This window comes from Augochlora pura, chromosome 4, assembly GCF_028453695.1.
Source record: "Augochlora pura isolate Apur16 chromosome 4, APUR_v2.2.1, whole genome shotgun sequence".
Lineage (NCBI taxonomy): Eukaryota > Metazoa > Arthropoda > Insecta > Hymenoptera > Halictidae > Augochlora > Augochlora pura.
Genome location: NC_135775.1, coordinates 24,181,410 through 24,203,788, shown reverse-complemented (window position 1 = coordinate 24,203,788; position 22,379 = coordinate 24,181,410). Strand labels below are relative to the sequence as shown.

Below are 22,379 nucleotides of genomic sequence, written 5' to 3'. Positions count from 1 at the left end.
GGTCTGGACAGCGCGCCGAGGCCCGTGCATTTTTCTGTCAGCGAATTCTACCGGCTCCCGTTCGCCGACACCGTTTCGCCCGCTCTCCGTCCAGCTAATTAGCGTTCCCTGATATAACGTCCCGCCGCGAACGGGTTATCGTAACACGCCTTGCGACAACGTGTCTCGCGTTGCGATACTCGCTCAGCGTTTTCTCCGCTCGATCTTCGCTCCGGCCGGCTCCCGATGCTAATTGGCCCGAACAATGGGGCTATTCATGGTATAGGAATCGTTGTAAACTGGCGTTTGTTATTAATTTATTTACTCTGACGGTTGAACGCCGATAAGGATATCATTGTGCTGTGGTATTGTCCGAACAATCGGCTAATTGCCTGCTGTTTCGACGACGCATGCGCATGCATTTGTTCGGACAGGGATGGTTAATAGGGTCCCGGAGTTTTAGGTACGACTGTACGATGTATTGACAGGTTTCGGAAGTTGCAAATATTTTTTGAGGCTGCGATATGTTGTACCACGAGACGCAGATATTTTGATTATTGGAGGGCCCTGTGAGAGTTTCGAGAATTCTTTGTTGAGCGGCGACTGATAGGTCAGAATGGTGCAGATGGTGGTTAGGGGGTGCAATGAGATGCATTGTGACGATGGGTTGGATTCAAGACGATGATTTTATACGTGATATATTAAATATAAGTGTTGAATATTTTGAGTAGTGAATATATCAGGTATGAGTACTGAATATATTAAGTATGAGTACTGAATATATTAGGTTTTTAATATATTAGCTGTTTGAATATATTATTGAATCAAAAATTTAATTAAAGCCATTGAATCAAAAATTGAATTGAAGCCATTGAATCAAAAATTGAATCAAAGCCATTGAATCAAAAATTGAATCAAAGCCATTGAATCAAAAATTGAATTGATGATATTGTATCGAAAATTCAATTAAAGCCATTGAATCAAAAATTAAATTAAAGCCACTAAATTAAATACGATGCAGCAAAAACGAAGTTCTACCAATTAAAATCTACGGTTTTCGCATAAAGGATTAGCAACAGCGTTCCCAAAATACACTGTCGAGTATTTCAAGAGGCTACGGTGTTTCGATTCGTTGATTCACGGTTGTCGGGCATGTTTTCATTTCAGCAGCGACCACGCCGAAGGACTGCAGCCCGACGCTGTCACCCCTGAACGCGTTCTCTAGGTCTATGGACAACTCGTCGTTATCGCGATCGGTGGAACAGCTGTCGAGCCCGTTGGAATCCGAGCCGAGAAGGAGCAAACAAAGCACACCTATCGCGGCACCTGCCGCGCACTCGCGCTCTTCGGCAACCCGAGGTGGCACGTGGGGTTCTATTTCCAGGTGAGACGACGCCATTTTCGCACGCGCCGCGGCATTGGCAAACGCGCTTCGTGCGAACCTTCTGCTCCGATATTACGAGACCGGAGGGAAACGCCTATCAATTTTTATGGTCAAATATCTGTTATTCCATACAATTTTTTACGATCTTTTTGGCGAATTTTCTGCGGTCAAAATTATTTTTTATTTAACCCTTTAACTACGGCAGATTTTGGCATGGCCGTAGTTCTTCGTTAGACATGCATTTTCTGAGGAAGTATATTACAATATTCGAAATATCGAATTCTATTATATTAAACCAATATTACTTGAAGTGAATAATAATTTTGATAGTATACGGTCTGCATTTTGCAAATCGTATACCATCTACCAAAAATATCCTGGTCGAATAATATTTATGGCCACGTCCAATAAAATTCTGGCGCGACGATTGCGGCGTTTGAAAATCGCGTCACGAAACGTTCTTTCAGAGTGTTCGCCCGTTCACGGCATCGAAAGGCGGCGAACAACTCGAGCGGCGGCAGCGGCAGCAACGAGGGCTCGGACGGCTTCGATCCGTACAGATCATGGTCACCTCTCACCGAAGAAGGTTACGCAGAGAAGCTTCGCTTGCTCAGGGAAGCCGCGTCCGTGCCCATGGAACGGTGGAGGGCGCCGACGGTGCTCGCCTGGCTGGAGGTCGCCCTCGGCATGCCGCAGTACGGTCCACGGTGCGCCGAGAACGTCAAGTCCGGCAAGGTAAATATGTTTGATCGAGTTCGGCAACATTATGCGCATATATTGCCCCTACTAATCGGAGAGAGAGAGAGAGAGAGAAAGGGGCGAGGGAAGGGGAGAGGCACCGCTTCATTAAAATTGCGAATAACAGTATCGATTTCGGGCCGAGTCAACAATTACGCGCTCCTGTGCGAGGAGGGCCTCGAAGGAGTTATTTTCAATTCGCTGAAATCGCGAGCTGGATTTATTAATTAATTGCCCGGACGTGATTGGTAAACTACGGATATCTTGGCTAAATAAAAATTGTTCGATTTGTAAAAATATCAGTCGTAAGGCGTTAAATATGCAGTTCGGTGATTATTGTTTATATTAAAAATTCTGAGAGGATGAGATTGAATTTATAATGAAGAGTTTAATAGGAAGATTTATAAGTAAATTATACCTGCTTCGGCAGCTTGATGATGTTTACTTGATAAATGATAGGGGGTGGAAATGAGGGTGAATAGCACTGCAAGAAACTCTCGAGTTTTAATTATAAATATTAACTTAATAAATGTACTAAAAATTGGAAGTATCTACTACATTTTTTAATCGATACTCCATAGAATTTTTTGAGTAGAAAATGGATCATTTACAAAATTATTAAAAACAGCAAAGGATATTTTACCTCTCATTTTTATAAAATATTAGGAAAGAGATAAACAACCTGCGACCATTTTGTTAGCAGATCCATCCAATGAACGTTAAAAATAGTCTTCCTTTATATTAAAATTCCACCTTAATTTAAACCTTCACATAGAGCATTCTCAATTTTCTTTTATTTAAATGCAAAATGATTTATCATAATAAAAGAACATTTATCACGATGAAAGAATATTAATCAGAATGAAAGAACATTAATCACAATAAAAGAACAACTATACCCCTCACAGGACAAAGTCAGCGAAGCCTCTTCTCTCTAGAATTAAAAACTGTATTGAAACCTTAAAATATTGTTTAGGTACTGCTGGAGCTGAGCGACGCAGAATTGGAGGCCGGCCTGGGCGTGGCGCACCCCCTACACAGAAAGAAATTACGTTTAGCTATCGAGGAGCATCGGCATCCGAGTCTAGTTCGATATCCATGCATTGCTCAACTAGGTCACACGTGGGTCAGCTCCGAGTGGCTGCCGGACCTTGGACTCGCACAATATTCAGAGAACTTCGCCACCAATATGGTGGACGCTCGGATGCTCGATCATCTCGGCAAAAAGGAGCTGGAAAAGCTGCTCGGCGTCTCAAGGAAGTTCCATCAGGCGAGCATCGTGCACGGCATTCATTTGCTTCGTATGCTCAACTACGATCGCCAGGTGATTTTTCTGAAATTTATCTAAAAAATCTCGCCTAATTCTTCGCAATTATTTCATAATTAATACATTAAACAGGGCGACAGATTTATATTTAGGATAGATTTATTACATTTAGATTTTTAGTATGATAGGTAAAGATATTCATATTTTTAGTATATTTTTAGTATATTTTATATATTTCATATTTAACATATTTTTAATATAATAGTTTTAGTCGATGAAAGAGTAATCCTTTCATAGAGTTCTTTTATGATAATTTTGTAAATGGTAAGTGGCACGAAAATGAATATTGCTAAAATTAATGCATTAAACAGAGTGACAAATCTATATATTTTTATTAGATTTAGATTTCTAATATGCCATATAAAATAATTAATATCTTTATCTTTAGTCATTTTTCAGTCGATAAAAGTCTATTGCTTTCACACAGTTCTTCTATAATAATTATCCAAACGATAAATCGCATAAAAATAATAATTGCTAAACTCCGTATAATTACTGAAATAGATAGCTTAAAATACCTAAATATACACTTCTCAGCCTTGATTTTTATCCCAATGTCTCCAAATATCCTCAAACAATTCGTACAAATTAATTGACCCAGCATTTAAAAAATTGTCCCGTTAATTTAATATAATATACGTCGATACGAACATACAAAGAACATTGTTAACCGTGTTCCCCGACAGGCATTAGCAGTCAGAAGACACCAGTGCGAGCAAGTCGACACGGATCCTCTAGTCTGGACGAACCAGAGGTTCATCCGGTGGGCGAGGAGCATCGATCTAACCGAATACGCCGAGAACTTGAAAGGTACGTTCCCGTAATTACCCGCGGAGAGGAACCGTCAAAAGGGACAAAATTATTCTGGTCGGCCAGCTAGTTGGCTGTAATATTTGAAGAACGTCCGCGCGACTCAAAAATTAAAACCACTCCCGGTGCCTTGGCCTTTGAAATCGGCGTTTCTTTTTTCAAAAAATCCACGGCGGATCAAATGCCGTGGCGCGCGGTCTCTCCGTGCGCAACGTAATTTTTAATTAACTTCTTCTTCAGTGGGATATGCGTATGGACGTTCCACGAAAATGGCACTTTTGTTCGAAATAAAAAATAAAAAATACAAGATAGGAGAAAGATCAGACATTATATTTAAAATCAGTGAAGTATGTTTAATTTAATTTATTTAATTTACAAATGGAGGTATAATGGAAGCGTAGAAATTGCTACCTAAAATATATAAATTGCCAGCTAGGACATAGAAATTGTTACCTAACCTAAAACGTAATAATAACCCGACGCCATTTTCGCGGACGTTCGTACCAAGATTCTCCTTGCGATTCGAGACGATGGTAGTACTGATTAACATCCAAAACTAGATTCGGGTGTGCACGGTGCCCTGGTCGTGCTGGAGCCATCCTTCACCGGCGACACGATGGCCACAGCGTTGGGCATACCGCCGGCTAAACACATGATCAGACGGCACCTGACCGCCGAACTGGAAGCCATCGTCGTTCCAGCAAGGTACTCAGTCTTCTATCATCCCGAGGCGACATTGGACAACGCTCACTAATCGACATAACGAGATCGACCCCGAAAACACGTATCATCGCTCTCGCGGTTCCATTTCAACTGTCCTTGCTCGAGAGACCTTATCGGGCGCGCGTTGTCCTTCGACGATACCGCGCCGCTTTGTTATTCTGAAAAAGACACCAGATAGCGACTATCAATTGGGTCGACCGGGGAAGTTAATTTCGAGTATTCGATGGCTCTAAAAGTATAATAAAAATTTTTATGTGGAGACGACGCTTTTTTTATGAGGAAGAATATATTTAATGTACAGTTTTATATAGTTGCAATTTTCCAGTTAAATTGCTTCAGGATATATATTTATTTATTATATAATAAAAATTCTTGTAAAAAGACGATGCTTTTTTTATGAAGAAGAATATATTTAATATACAGTTTTACACAGTTGCAATAATTTTCTAGTTAGCTTCAGGATATATATTTATTTATTCCAGTTTTACGGCCAAGAAATTAAACTTGGAAGCACCTATCAATACACTTCTATCTTTTTAATTTTATAAATCGTCTGAATACTTATATTTAATATACTGTGAAGCAATTTTGCTTTTTGATGTATATTTATTCAAACAATGGCCTACAAATCGAACTCACACTAGCTTTTAAATATTTTTAAAAATTATTTCATATATTCTAAACAACCCTCTTTATCAAATTAAATAATCTCTCGCCTCTGTCGTCTCCAAACCACGATGAAAACAAAAACCATCGCCGAAGCAACTGCAACAAGTCGGACGTGTTCGATGCCGTGTCCCGATATTCTCTCGAGCTCGGGCCACGCAACAGGTTACTTCAAACAGATTTCGTGTCGGTCTCGAGCACCGACGTCGCAAGTTTCTGTCGATGAAACCGGTTAACAACAGTCGCTCTCTCTCTCTCTCTCACTCTCTCTCTCCGTGCTCGATGAAAAAAAGCGCGCGGACAACGTGCGTGAAATTTGAAAACGTCGGAACATGTGTGAAAATTTCGCGTGCCCTCTCTATTTTAATTCGCGAGGCTTCTCTAAGGCTTTATATAGAGCTATCGTAGGGAGAACGATTCCGTTGAGATCGCTGTCAATTATTTCCGTCGCGGTGGACACCGTCGAGCCGCTTCCGGCTCGCGCGAAACAGAGAGAGAACACGCGCGGAGTCGTCGCGATATACGCTCGCGTCAGCCACGAAGGCGTTCTTAATAATTGTATAGAGTCGGGACAGGTCTCGATTTTTCAGGGTTTCTACTTCGGAAACGTAGAAGAAGATCGCGGGGATCGTGTGTAATCGTGATCTGTAAATATTATAGCAAGACCGGCAAGCTTCTACTATTAGTCCGCAATCGGTGTCGTTTAAGAGGGCGCGTCCCTAATGGCGGGAGATTGTAAATAGTCGAGCGGTGATTCTGCTCGCGAGAAGAGCCCCGTGTACTCGTGAGTACAGTGTTACCTCGTTAAAAGGCCGCGTTCTTATATTTATCGCTATGGAGCTAAAAAACGAGAATTCCTGAAATTCTATTCGCAGTTCCAAGATTTGGAAATTGATGATAGTGATCTAGACTCACTGTCCTTTGCTTTAAAAATTTTTAATTCTTTTACGAATGTTTTTATAATCGAGGGAAAAGAGTTGCGAAACTTTATACGCGTCTTCCTGTTAATTAACTCCGTTGCGTATAGTGTGGTCACGTGAGACAGAACTATAATATCTAAATATTCTCGTATAACGCTGTTAGATCTTGTTCAATTATTATATGCTTACGTATACGTTATAAACAAATACAATAATATTTACAATGACAGCGTTTTTAATGAAGTATTTCGTAAGCGATTTTTAATTTTCAATGCTATAATTCGACCGCAGAAACTCTTCATACTCTTCTAAAATAATATACAATAAATTATAAACTATTTCACTGTGAGACTCCTTTATGCCATCACCAAGATATATTAACTTAAAATTGAAAATAATCGAGCGTCACCTAAACAACGATTGATATTACTTATTCTATACGCATACATAATCATAGAAAAATTGACAATTAACAACTACCAACATTATACAAAAGTATTAGACTTTATGCTTCGCCCCACGAGCTTCTGCGCCCACCACACTGTACTTTTAACGAGGCAACACCGTGATCCGAGAACCGAGCTAGTTTGGGATCGCCACGAATGGTCGCTGCTCGTCACAGGGTACACAAGCTCATTCAGACAATCGACATCGGACACCAGTCGGGTCACGAAGGTCTCCGGTAGAGATCGCCGTAGTGACGAGCATGATCGAATGATCGATTCGCAGTGAGGTAACTGTACACGCCAAAGCGGGTGTCCCGGCGACCCCGAGCGACGAGACGCCGGGTTTCACCGATCGCCGGGCCGTATCGGAACGGTCGGGGTCGCGCCGGACACCCCACCCCGGGGTTGGTCCCCGTTAGCCTAAGTACTCATCCGTAATACACACGCCATACTTGGATATATCGGGAATACACACACGTAAATACAGTACAGTACAGTCGACATAATGTACATATACAAACATACCCGGACGAAATGTGTTTCTTCTTTGAAACATTGTTACTCGGCACCGCAGCAAATGTCGCTGGGTCTGCAGTCCACTCGATCGCGGATCCATCGGTAATGTCTTTCATAGCTGAGCCGTAGCCCACAGCTGCCGCCTGCACTGCACTGCGCTATGTACAGCACATGTTACTATTTAGTAATTCTGGTGTGATACGTGGCCGGAATCGTCGAATGCGATGCTTTGAATTAAGGAGGCGACAGCTTTAATTAAGAAGTCTCTCAGTTGGGGAGCTTCGGGATCCAGAGGACCATCCCCTAAACTATAGCAGAGCATCGTCCCACCTACTTTGCCTCTGTCGGGTTTTCAGAAAAATATTCTACCAAAATTTATTTTTATATTAATTCACTATATAGCCATTTTTGCGATTCTTTGATATTTGGAGGTTATGTAGACTTCTTTAATCGCACTTTAAATTGTACCTTGGAAAAAGATGAACATTGAATGTAAAATTATACTTGTTTGAAGAATATTGCTCGCTAATTCATAGAATTCTATTTATTTAAACAATATTATAAATTGCAATAAATTCGTCTTAGAATATTATACTTGTGTCTAAATCAAACAGAGCAGGTCAGAGGCAAAGTAAAATGGCAGCCGTCTTCGAAGCTGCAACATTTTAGGACAGCTCTAAGTTACTCATCGGATGGTCCTAAAGCGAAGCATAGACTCTGGTTAAAATCTCAGTAATTTTTAATCGCTTCGGACAATTTGTTATTATTAATGATCAATCACCGCTCGGTTGATTAACTAGAAAAACCGTATTAAAAAGTGACAGACGGTCGCCGCGTTTCGCCGCGAGTATAACCATGGATCACACCAGTATGCATTATGGTTCCTTTTACCTTTTTCTGATTTGCCAACTTTGATATTTACATTTTTTGACTGTTCGGTGTTTATTCCAATTGACCAGCCGGCCCCGATGCGACTCGGTCGATCCCCATTGCGGACGATCCTTGCGCGTCCGGTGCCCGGCCGAGCCATCATATATATTCATTCTTCTACATATATTATATATATATATATATCAATGGTGCACAAAATGCTTGTGTATGTATATTTATGTTGTAACTAGATATTCATTATGATCGATCTGGTCCTAACGTCGAGCACTTGCAGCGAGCCTTAAATTAACGAACGTTGCCGATCACTATAGATTTTGTGTGCCAAAAATTATATTCGACCGAACCACCCTCCATCACCCCCTGCACCTTCCTCTGTTCGACAATTAACCTATACGGAACTTTAACGCCTGATCACCCCCCGGAATTTCGGTATCAATGTCACTCCTCTTACCCTTACATTAATTACCATTATAGCTATTACCCTGTTTCGTTTTTTAAACAATTGTTTTTCACCGTGTAATCTCGTTGTCATGTTATCATGTCCTTAGAATAGAAATCCCAAGAGTAGATCAATCACGTTTCAATGGACCACGTTGAATCTTCCAAGCTTTTCTCATATTTTTATCACTGTGCGGTCATAAATAAATTGTTATAGTTTGTTAATAATTCGGACATTTTATATAATATCTTTTGTAATTGTGATTTTAACATGAAGGACGATAGCGTATATGAAGATCCGAGCTCGCGTGACAAATTTCCAAGCGTCCGTCACTATCACTGCGCAGAGACGTCCATTCGAAAAAAGTTAAAGATCGACTAAAAACTGTGTCGGACAGGTATGAGCGACGCGGCAATCGTCCTAATAAAAAGAAGATTGATACAGTATTTATTGAGTCCGTTTTTCCATGCACGGTAACTTTCGAGGATTCAACGTGGTCCGTTCGATTCCAGACTTGGGCATTAATCTCTGAGAAAATTATTACATTGACGCGATTCGTGGTAATTGGAAAGCGAATTCCGTGGAATGCTAATTTCAATTCGAGATGGTGGAGGATATAGTTAAATGTGACACTTGTGGATGCAATTTTGTGTTGGAGTCAATTTTAATTCAGTTTGAATGTGGAGAATTCAATTTTGATGTGGCAGATTCGATTTTAAGGTTGATGGTTCAATTTTTATGTTGCGAATTCAATTTTAAGATAGCAAATTCAATTTTAAGATAGTAATTTCAATTTTAAGATGGCAAATTCAATTTGAAGATAGTAATTTCAATTTTAAGATAATAATTTCAATTTTAAGATGGCAAATTCAATTTTAAGATAGTAATTTCAATTTTAAGATGGCAAATACAATTTTCAAATAGTAAATTCAATTGTCGCCTGGCAAATTCAATTTTAACATAGTAAATTCGATTCTAACATAGTAAATTAAATTCTAACATAGTAAATTCAATTCTATCATATGAACTTCAATTTTAACACAGCGAATTCTCTTCCAACGAAAATTCACCCCTAAAACAAAAAATTCAATTCTCACGCAACAATCGCAATCTCAATCAATTCAACAATAATTAACCTCTTATCAAAATGAACGCCAGACCCGATGGCACATTAAATCGGCGATTAACCGGCCCATCTCTGGCAAGTCCCTCTCCCCCTGGTACGCCAAGTAACTAGCAAACTATTCCGAGAATTCGCACCCCATCCGAGCGCACCCCACACGCCCCTTCACGAAAGGGCCACTCGAGCTCGACGGAGACAGAAAAGGTGAAAAAGACCTCTCGACGATAGAGAAAAAAGTAAAAAGAAAAAGAAAAAAAAAAAGAAAAGAGAGAGGTTCGCTGCAAACTGTGCCGAACGTGTGTGTGTCCCGCGGTGTCACCAAAAAAGGTGTGTGCATATCGAAGCGCGGTCGCGGGGTTCGTGCGTGTTCCCACGCAAGAGAAAGGCGTGCATGAAGCGTGGTTGTGCGTGTGCGTAGAAGTCAGCTGGAGGTGGTCCCGAGGAACAGCAGCGGCGGTGGCCGTCCGATGAGCACCGTGAGCGCAGGGGGTAGCCTCGGTCGTGGAAGCAGGGCGCTGCACCTACAGCATCATCAGAGCTCCCTCTCGGCCCTCCACATGACGGCTAATCACACTGGCACGGTCGATAGACGCAGATCCAGCCTCAGGGTAACGTACCGTATAGATTTACACCGCCTGGTCCGTACACGACTGCACCGGGTATACCACGTCGGTGCTCCTATCTACTTAGCGTTACTTCTATTGTACGGTATCCTAATCTCTTCGATTCTTGCACGGGGTACGAGCAATTCTTGGCAGATCGCTTCTATCGCTGCAGTACAAACATAGAGTAGCCAGATCGATCCTCAAATTGCGCTTCCGATCGATCACAGAGAAAATTTTTGGGGTGTCCTGTTTCTGATGTCAGGTGCAGAGGCTTAGTATACCAAGACTGGGATTAAGAGCTTATTTTTGTTCGGTGTTCATAGCAGCTTCTATAGGCAGATATGTTTAACTGATGACTTAGAAGCACTTGATATAGTATTTATTGTCACCATGGATTCTTTTTAAAGACCTAGGGGTAGAGTATGTAGCTTTATTTTGTTATTAATGTTGGCGTGAATTATTGGCTTCTTCGGTTTTAATTTAACATCGCTGAGCAGCTTTCGTGGTGAACACAGTCCCTGGAAAGTACTTTGGATGGACCTGGAATTAATCCATGCCGTTGGCTGGTTCAGTTGAACACTTAGAGGAATAGAGTATGCTTCTTTTTAACCCTTTGCTGTATTATTTCTTTTACAACGACGAGATCTCGGTAATTTCTTCGAAGAAAAGAGATATTTATATTTAAATATAGCATTTTATTTCGACCTAATAAATTAGATAAAAGTAAAATAAATAGATGGAATTAATATTGTTTAAAGCGAATATGAAAATTTAATATTGATAGCTGCTGTAACGAGGTCCATCTAAAAAATACTTAGAGAGATACTTGAAAAAGAATTGATATAAGAATTTGGATGTAAAACGACTGTTTTGTCGATAGCGATTTTTCCTTCAGTTTTAAAGAAATATAATTAACTTTTTCATGATTTACAAGACTATGGTTTTCAATTAGAGTTCGCTGGCAAAATTCCGCAAACCTAACGCTTCATTCCAGAGAGAGTACAAAGGCACGTTTTCGCACAGGGCGCGCACAGACCTAACAAAATCGTCCACGTTGCTCGCACACGCTGCTAAATAAACGAGCCGCGCCCCGTCACCTCTCCCCGCGGACGCATAAAAATACGACTAATTTTTATTGATTTCAGTAGTTGTCTATGGAGTGGTACTTTTCAAAGAAATCGCCAGATATGAGAACGAAGGGGCGTCAGATAGATGACAGTCCGAAACGTAACGGGGTCTTGAGTAACAGAATAAATATTTAAGACGTTGACACTTCGATCGTGCTAGAAACAAACTAAACAAAAAAAAGAAAACAAAAGTAAACGGGGGATTGTCGCAATAAATAGGTAAATATTTCAGTGTTCCGAATCCACTTTGCGGAAGCAATCTGCCTTGAATAACAAAAAAAATAGCCAAGTGTCTGCCACCCGCTAACGTCACACGGATGACACACCCTCCACTTTGTATACTACCGTTCGCATAACATCTTTCGAGACAGCACGCGGAGAAGCCGTTGTCGCTCCGGCATCACTTGTATCACCGTGTGTCACGCATTGTCACGATGGTCGCTCGAGCGAGAAGCGTTTCATTCGATCGCGAGGCATTTCATTCGATCGTGGAGCATTTTATTTGATCGAGAAGGATTTTCATTCGATTGTGAAGGATTTTATTTGATCGCGAAGGATTTTCATTCGATCGCGAAGATTTCCATTCGATTGTGAAGATTTCCATTCGATCGCGGAGCATTTCATTCGATCGCGAAGCGTTCGCTTCAATTTTGAAGATTTTTATTTGAACGAGAAGATTTTCATTCGATCGCGAAGCATTTCATTCGATCGCAGCGGTGAGGTTTTGATCCCCGTAACTCGGCGACGTCGCTCGAGCCGCCATCCCCCAAAGGGACTCTTTTACACCATGCACCCTTCTCTGAGCTATCTCTGAGTCTCTCTCTTTCTCTCTCTTTCTATCTCTATCTATCTCTCTCTCTCTCTCTCTAACTATTTCTCGTCACATCTCATTTCTTGTAAATATAAAAGCTCGCCTTTCAGCCTTCCGTTTCGTTTCTCATTCGCACGACTTTGCATGGCATCGCTTAGGCGGAGCACGCTCGCGCCAGAACGCTCCGCGAAAACAAAATATATAAAACAAGCTGAACACACATGCTGTTCTCCTAATCTCGATGCATCCTGAACACGCTTGACCCTTACCGCGCGGAGGGTGCGATCCCTTCGCGGAACGATCATCGATATCGATATGAGCGCGTCGCCTTCGAGTCGCCGACGATTTAGAACCGAGCGAAGGATCCCCACGAGAGTCAAAAACCAGACACTTCCATGTATCTCAGGTATGGTATTTCAGTTTCACCGCGATAGAATATTTTTCTAACATTCTGTTCGGGGCGACGCGCGACCACCCGAGAAAAAAAGGAAAAGAGAAAAATAAAGGACCGCGACGGGATCGCACGGCTCGGCGCGACGCGAAGGGTCGCGAGCTGTGAGCTACGATAGCTCTCGGACCTAACGTTAATCATTGTCCCTGCATCCTGTGGATCGTCGCAGACCTGCAGTCTTCTTTACTTGAAAAAGGTTCGGTATATATGTATATATTATATATATACGTACATGTATCTCTAGATCTACTTAATTAATCCATCGTTTACCTTCTCGCCTCTCGTTTACGTCTCTCTTGTACATTAAACTCTGTCGCCGTTGCACTCGGCCGCGGCGCAAACGAGTCCTGGGCCTGCGCTCACGAAGATTCCGCGACGGGGTTCGCCGACGAAAATAATCGAGACGTTTTCTGCTCGCTTTGATCGCGAACGCGGCGAACCACCCTCGTCGGAAGCCTCGATGTTGATTATTCGGAGCGTGCAACGCCGACGACGGATCGATGATCGTTTATTGATAATCGTTGATTGATAATCGTTTATTAATAATTAAAATTAAACAATTGCTGATAATCGTTGACTAATAATCGTTGACTAATCGTTGATCGTGAAACCGAGCGCCAAAGATCGGATCACTTCTCGATTAAAATAATCGACCGACAATCCGTTTTGAATCTCGTCAAATCTTCGCGGCCGCAGATATAGATTTTCTATTCCAAGCTGTACTTATCCGCGACTTCGCCTTTATATATTTATATATATAAATATAGGATAGATAGATAGATATTAAATCGTTCGTAACCATTGTGAATATACATCTAGAAATAATGTATTAAAGTTCTTAGCAGCAGGTTGTTGAATGTATCGGTACAGGCGACGCTGACGCATGCGCGATTCAATTTAGCGTTACACAATAATTAATTGTACAGAAGCGAGGTAATTCAGAAGCGATGTAATTCAGAAGCTAGGAAATTCAGTTCCAACGAACTTCGTCGAGACGACGCGTAGAAACGATTAAACTAATCTTTGGAAAGCTGATCGACGCGTTCGATGTCGTCACCAACACGTGACCGGACGAACGCGATCCGTCGTCGCGTTGCAGGCTCCACGTATTCGTAGAGACATAGTAGTTACTCATCGTTATCTTAGATCACCCTGCCAAGCGACGAGACATCCTCGCGACCAGCTGATACCACCGAGGATGTCTCCTCGTCGAGAAAATCAAACCGCCGTCGCGTCGTCGACGTAGCGTCGAACGATCCGCCGAACGTATTATTCCGATCGAATCGGATCGTTGATCCTGGTGCTGGTTCGACGCTGCGCGCGGACGCGTCGACGATCCTCGCGAATTTCGATCGCTATTGTATCCGACCGCGGAAATACGGACGACGAAGACGGGCGTTCGATCTGCGCGGCAATGGCGTCCGAGTTCACGAGATTCGTCTTGTTCCCCCTCCCGCCCCTCCGCACACGTTTCCAGGTGATCGCGAGTCCTCCGATTCGAGCCTCGAGACATGTTCGATAGAGAAGGACTGAGAACGGGCTGCGTTCGCGCAAACGCCCGCTTTCAGCCTAGGAAAATACGCGATTTATAAATCATTCTACTTCCCGAGCTGTCTAATTGTAAATCTTGTAAAACCCCGCGCTACGTCACGATGGTTGCAGCAACCGATCGTCGGGGCACGCACGATTCACGAAACACGAGCTTAAATTGTTAGTCGAATTCCCAGGGAATCGTCTGGTTGGTATTCTGCGCTCGTAACTCGTCGATCCTCCGAACTACCCCCTTTTTATTCATTTCATTTCATCGTTTCCATCGGTCGAAGTAGAGAAAGCAAGATTAATTGATCGAGACTATTTTATTTTTATTTTTATTCAACCCCTTGCACTGTGATTCACCTTTCACGCTGCGTTGATCAGCATTTATTTCTCCTTAATAGGATCAGACAATTTTTGTTGTTTTTTTATTGTTCTTACGTTGTATTTTTAATCTCAATTTTATATTATATTATTATAATCATATATTATATATATATATGTATATTATAAAATTAAGATTAAAAATAGTACATTAAATTATTATTACATATTACATATTATTATATCATATATTTTAATATTATTTTAATTTTATATTATTTTCGTTTCTAGATTTTGAGAACGGAAGAATTTATTTTTAATTCGATATACACGAAATTAATAATATTTAGTAGATTTGCATCGCGAGACTGACTAGCTATTATAGTGCAAAGGGTAAACAAGTGACACAGTAAATATCCATTCACTAACTTCGAATTCTCTTTCATTTTCTAATAATTAATTAAAGCTTATTATTTGCTATGAATCGCGTCGAATAATCGAAAATAATTATAAGATAACTATAAAATACTTACGAAATAAATATAGAGTAACTTTAAAGTAAACGCGAAGTAACTATAAAATAAATATAAATAATATTATTATTATCATCCACCGGGTGATCGATGAGTTACGAGCGACCCCTAATTAGTCCACGACTATATTTTCCTCGAAATGGCTGACTGTATCGCCGCCGTACTGTAAACACTTGTACATAAAGGTCGAAGGTGAAGATCGGACAGAAAGCTCCGATCCCGCCACTCTTTTCTCGGCCGCACTTCCAGTGTATGTTAATCGGAGAGTGTCCCGTTTCCTTCCCCCCTCCTTCCCCCTCAAAAAAAGAAGGGTATCACATTTAATTGTAGCGAATGCCGCGTTGAAACGGATTGCCCCGCATACGATTTCTAGCCACTTAAAAGACTAATTATAATAACGATGACGATGCCATTGTTGTAAATATATAAACTGATGATTTCAATGTGGAAGCCAGGGTGTGTGGGTTCTTAATCGACCTTGTTTCGTCCTTTACTAGTTGTCGTGGAAGAGCTCACAGGTATGCGCCCTATTCATCATATACTTTTGCGTATCATCGTGCGTGTTTAGTTTATTATCATCGTTGGCCGATGTCCTGCTCGGTAGACGTGTTCGACACCCTTGTTCCGAGTGCCTCCGATCATCGTCGAAATTGGCTGACTCGAATCATGCTATCTATTTTCATCGAAAGAGATTTTTATTAACAGTAGAAGCATAGATCAAGAAATGCTGATTCGACTTTAGCCAGTTTCGATGTATTCGATCAGCTTAACTCCTTCTTTTAACCCTGCTTTTAATCGAATATTAACAATCCTATTATTGAATTATTGTTTGAATTTTCTTTAGAGTATAAAGAATGCTTGTCGTGTTCTGTTGTGTTGGAATCGATCACCAGATTTTCCATTATCACGCAGCAATCCTTCGCTTTTCGTTCGCGCTGCTGGATCATCATCCTCGCGCGATCTCCACGTTTCCTGGATACTGTATAGATCCTGGAATCGTTCGACGCTCACTTGCACGCGCATATCAAACACAGAATCATAGTCACTCATGCCGAAACATCGATCTCGCATCGGAACGATCAGAAAAGAAGACGTTCCGATTCGAGACGCAATTCTCGACGAACTCTGAACACATGCGTCATTTCTGTCTGTCGTTCGATCGGTTCACGAACTCGTCATCGTTTCACTGAATTTTTGTATATGCTCCAAAGGCGGTGTTTAATTTATCGAAATCATAGATCATCTCGAACAATCAATTTCTGGTCACACGATCGATCATTCTTTCTACCTAATAATTTCGTATCGATCCTATTTCTACTCGGGGAACCCGAACTCGCATGAGACATCATAGTCATTCATATAGAAGTGTCCTCTATCGGATCATCGCTTGTTACGGGACCTATAGTTGCATTAGGCGACGAGGTTCACCGAACTCGAACAGCTAAACGAAACGAGACATTGGAAATATTAATATCGGCACGATTGTTTTATTTGGGCAAGAGTTAAAATAAATGTCTACTGTTCAAATTTTAACAATGAGTTTTAAATATGCTGGCTCTAGTTTCTGTTCTTCATTTTATAGTTTATTGTTACGGTATATTATAATTGCAAAGAAATAGTTTCTGTAAATGTTTATTAATGTTTCGATTATACAGATGCAAATTTTATACTTGAAAGTGCTTAAGACAATTTTTCAAGAATTATTAGGATTATTTTTCTGAGGTTTCCTAATTTTTATATATTTTAATGAATAAAAAGTCATTCAATATATAGGGTACGAAAATATTAATATATAGACTATCAATATATTAAGACACAGGTTGCCAAAATATTAATATATAGTTTACTAATATATTAATACACAGGGTGCCAAAATATTAATGTACAGAATATCAATATATTAATACAGTTGCTACCAAAATATTAATACATGAATAACCAACATATTAATACATATAATCCCAAAAAAATTCATTGTTAAATCCATCTAAAATTCCCCTTACCAACCACCCCAACCAATCCTAAATTCTCCCCCCAGTAGACAAAATGTCCTATAGCTACACCACACCATCCTCCACCGAAGTTAGCGTCACGAGTTCGTTGGACCTAGTCGTCGACCACATCCCCGTTAAAATGCGCGATCTAATCATTTCGGTGATTCCGCAGGGATCTCTAAGTCGAGCCTTCGGTCTGCGACCCAGGAGCGAGAAGGCCTCCCCGTCGTCCTCCTCGGACACCGGAAGTCTAGCGAGTCAGTACATGAGCAGCGCCCGTAGCAACTCGCCGCCGCCGCCGCAGCTCCCACCCAGGCCGATCACCGGTAACAAGAGGCACCGCAGAGTGAAGAGCATCGGCGACATCGACTACATAACGAGCGCGGCGGTCAGCACCCCCGTTTGACAGGAGGGCAGGCCCCAGCACTCGGGGCCTTACCGGAGCCTGAGCGAGCGAGGATACTCGTCGACGTACTCCTCGCAGTACGGCTCCTATTCCGGATACAGCAACATACTTCCTGCGAGCGATCAATACCAATACCAGCAGACCAGCAATTATTATCAGCTGAAGGGCGGTTATTACTCGCCGCAGAGCACCGGGCCACCGTTCCCAGGCGTACAGAGGTACGGCAGCCTCGTGGAGGAAGCGTGGCCCTGCCCGACCAAGGACGATCCCCCCGGTAACCCGAAGACCAATCCTAGGACCTACCTGGCCTAGGCCGAGTCGCTGGGTCGGAGATGGAACAGCGATTTTCCTTGAATCGTGGGAAGTTTTTTTAATACGTCTTCTGGATTTATAGATCGGTTTTTCGTTACTTTGGACTTAGACGGCGATGTCTTGTCATTGCTGATAGATTGCCGATTTTATGCAATTAGGATGACTATTATAGAATTATCTTAAGTATATTATATAAAGTAAGTCGAATTGAAAATTGCGAGAAGGTTCAAAGATTTTGAGGATGTTAACATATTTTTTAATTCTTTGCATTTTTCAAACGAGCATTTTCCTTTGTTAGAAACAGAAACATAATGTTCGCTAAGAAGACGTATACAAAAGTTTCATAATTCTCTGAATTACTATCAATTATTTTAACTGTCAGTTCAACCATTAATTTAACCATTAATTCACCGATTACTCTAAGAGGATTCGCCTTCTGCCATAAACAATTCTTGAAAAATCGCTGTTTCACGTTCGATTCGGTTATTCGCGCCGCAACCTGCGTTATCCGGAGGACGCGACAGACCGTGCCTGGTAGCCTAGGTTCGGTATAGTTAAGGAGGATCGCCGCGATGACTGTCGCATCAACGAAGAAGAGGGAACGAGGCTCGAACCATTCTCGTTGACACTTTCACCCGCGCGGAAACAATGTAACTTCGAATCCGCTTAATCGCAATCTTCCAATCGATCTTATCCATCGAGAGAAATATAATACCACCTCTCTTCACCTCTCTTCGAGCTGTACTGGACATTTAATCTGGATTTAGCGTTTAACGATCATCCGGCGAGTTTGCGAGATCGGACTTTTGTACCTGCGCGCGCGCGACCGGAAGCCCGCGAGTTCGCGTTCGCGAGCCGTGGATTATCGAGTCGCGGAGAACGTGTTGCGACCGTCTGGACCAGTTTTCGTAATCAGTTAAGAAGACGTAGACGTAGAGGAAAGACTGTTACTAGTAGCACCGGCGGTAGACAGATAATCGAGGAAGATGATCTACGAGACAACACGCTAACCTAATCGCAGTCGAGTCGGTGGAATAATACGCAAATTGGTCGAACAATCCGCGACCTTAAATTCGTGTAAATCACGACTAAGTCACTATTATTAGCCGATAGTATTAAATCTACCAGAAAGTCGAATATCACTGCAATTTTCAATAAATATTCACATCTTTATTTCAAACATATATTTTTCAAAAATAATATTTAAAATAGCCATTACGCTGGCTATAGAGTATAATCACCGACAGAAATTCTATTGTACAATAATTATTATTAAGTATACTAAAAGTTTATTAAATTCTCTCGAACTTTCCGATAGACCTAATAGAATCGCGCGACCACGTGGACACCGACCGATCGACCTAGAGACATAACACGTTCTACTGGAATTGCTGCCAAACCGTGAGAATCGAAGACCGAACCTGCAACGAACCCACGACCAATCGGAATCGAAAGATCCTAACAATCGCACCAGAGTTTCGTTGTCTGTGATCTAGAGATCGAAGTCGCGACGACCGATTTAGGCTGCGCGAAACACTTGATTAAACTGCGCGACGAAGACGCGATCGCTAGGAGATCGATGATTTAGGCGACCGTTTCGTCGCTATTGTACGATCGATTTATCGTTATCGTGCGATCGATTTACCGTTTATTGTACGATCGAATGGGGCGACGTTGATCATCGCCCGTCGATCACGGTGGAAGCGTACTGGGGCTTCCATTGGTGTTCAGCGAGGAACACGGGGAACCGTTCGGACCGGCAACCAACAAACATTCCAAGTCGCTGTTTCTCGGCCGTTCATAGAGCTCGAATAAGCGTAGACCTACGTCTCATCGTCGAGGCGATATTCTAGGACGAAGCCCGAGACCAAGCTAAACCGAGAACCGTGTAATAATCAGCGAACCTTCGCGATCTATAACTATTATAGCGTACCGACGATCCCACGCGGGCAACTCCGTCGAGGATGACGCCCCGTTTAGCTCTCTTTCCTTTCTCCACCAGTCCTCGTTATGTTTTTCTACGTTCGCGATATTTGTACATATGTGTACCAAAACGTGTAAGAAAAACGCGGTTAACCACCCCCCCTCGAACGCACACGCCGAGGACAACGATTAAGAAGCGAAACGATCCTTGTCCGAGCGACGATTTCTCTCTCCTTGATCAAACGAATCTTCCCGCCGAGATCGTCGGCGGTTCTCGCGCGTCGCGAGTGGAAAAACGTTCGGATCCTTTAGCTTAGCGAAGCCATGGTTTTCACGAGCATGTAAACGCGTTCGTTGTATTCGTATCGTAAGAAGCCCCCGCGCCGTCGTTCCGGACTTGGTGAAATTATTTAGGCGACTCGAGCGCCGCGTTTCCGGAGCTTTTGATTCGTCGGCGAGGATCGTGCTTCACACTATGGACCTATTTAATTCGCCGCACGAATCGTCGCGACGGTATCTCGCCGGGGATCGATCATTTATTGTTTGTCTTCGGAGCCGTTCAAATGCGAGCTGTAATTTATTGCGCGACCGGGGCGGCGATTGTGTACGAGATCGGTCGACGATGATATTAACGAGCCGATATTAATTGTCAGAACACGTCTGGACGATCCAGACGATCGTCGGGTGTCGCGCGATGCACCGATCCGAGGACCGCGCGCGTTCCAACCTGCGACGCGATGATCGCTGTCGTCTGAGTGACAGTGCCTCGATCGGTTTCCTCGAACGTTGATTTTGTTGTAGATAATAAAACCAGCCTCCCCTCCTCCGTGTAATTGAATATTTATTGGTAGGCGAGAAATTCGTATTTATGCTTGGCGGTAATTTATTTCGATCGTTGCTTGACGATGGCACAGTATTATCGTCGTTTGTCGCGGCTAAACGACGGATCAATACTCTCCCGAGTGAAACTATTTCTCTCTTGTTCTTTGTTTTATCTTGTTCTATTTATCTCGATCTTTCTCTCTCTCTACTTCTATCTCTCTGTCTCTTTTTTTTACACACCTAAGTAATTTATTCGGATAAATTAGTTTAGGGCCCTCTAATTTATTTGGCGTGCGCGCGGCACGTGCCGAAAGGAAGATCGACGAGAGAGGATCGGGGATCGACGGGTGGACCCGCCGCGTCCGGTCCTCGACGTCACGTGATCGTCTATGGTATTTTACTGGAGCAATTGTAACATTCGCTTGTGGATGTCTAACTGATAAACGCGACCAAATGATCGAAAGAAACATTGTAAATGTGCTCAGTATCGTCTGTATATATTTGTGTGAGTTGTAATCTAAATATCTGGGAGAAATGAAATAAATGAATGCCTTTACTTCTGTGGAACGCGGACGTCGATTCCGTTCTTACCCCTAATCGCGGTGGATCTTATGGCGAAAGGTTATTATTTATTATTTAATATAGATAATCGGAAGATTATTATTCTCGTTTGGAATAGTTAATGGTAATTGCTTTTGTCTGTTTTGATTATTTATTTTAAGCGTTTAGAGTAAATTCTTGGCGATATAAAAGTCGAAAATAGAAAATTATTTTATTGTTAAAGCATGCAGTATAAACTATTTGGAAAGCATAAAAATAGTCTTTAAATTCAATCTAGTTGCATATTTTATAATTGCAATTTTATTCCAATTTTATTGAATAATTTTATTGTAATATTGTCAAGGTAGTGGTCTTCTTTTATTTAATAATAATCTCTGAAAGATTCTCATGTTTTATAGATCAATTTAAAAACTAAAACTGGATTTTCGAATAAATCAACGAATATCCACATGATTGTTTAATACAATTATGTTCAATAAAAAATGTAGTATAGAATCTGTTCTGTATTATCGATCTTCATTCTGCACCCTCTTCAATTGGTAAAATATCACGGTCGATAAGATAGGGAAACTTTTTGTTCACGACTTTTTATTTGAACTAACTCGATGTTATTTTATGTCACATTTAAAACACTAAACGTACACAGTTACCATTAATGGATAATTATGGCGAATAGTTTGAGCATTCTTCCACCTTTTTATCGACCCTATACTTATACTAGACTACTATACTATAGTAGACTATACTATAGTACTAGAATACTATATTTATACTAGAATACTATACTTATCCTAAAATACTATATTTATATATTACAATTAGACTATAGCCGTGTCTAAATAAAGCACAATTTTCTTTTAAATAATATCTTGCATTAGAAAATAAGCTACGGCTTTTCAATAATTTTTTAAAAAATTCCCAATTATCGATCTTCAACTTTAAAAAAATTATCATATATTAAAAACCTGAAAATCGAAAATAGTTTTTCTAATTTACTGTATTTATATTTTATATC

General features: G+C 41.4%; 1 protein-coding gene across 8 annotated transcripts in view; it reads left to right on the top strand.

Annotated features, from left to right (window-relative positions):
• The window catches only part of LOC144468621 (kazrin-like), a 32,667-nt gene extending 11,297 nt beyond the window's left edge, over positions 1–21,370 (top strand). For 2 of the 8 annotated variants that reach the window (XM_078178228.1, XM_078178225.1), the window contains 8 exons: positions 1,147–1,363; positions 1,831–2,098; positions 3,078–3,425; positions 4,115–4,238; positions 4,799–4,943; positions 10,381–10,570; positions 15,844–15,864; positions 17,513–21,370. In XM_078178228.1, the coding sequence (XP_078034354.1) occupies positions 1,147–1,363; positions 1,831–2,098; positions 3,078–3,425; positions 4,115–4,238; positions 4,799–4,943; positions 10,381–10,570; positions 15,844–15,864; positions 17,513–17,746 (1,547 nt within the window). In that variant the 3' untranslated portion in view covers positions 17,747–21,370. Of the gene's footprint in view, positions 1–1,146; positions 1,364–1,830; positions 2,099–3,077; positions 3,426–4,114; positions 4,239–4,798; positions 4,944–10,380; positions 10,571–11,712; positions 11,914–15,843; positions 15,865–17,512 lie in introns of those variants that run through there. The other 6 variants (XR_013493835.1, XR_013493834.1, XM_078178226.1 and 3 more) reach the window with 6 other exon arrangements.
• Positions 21,371–22,379: the final 1,009 nt, after the last annotated feature.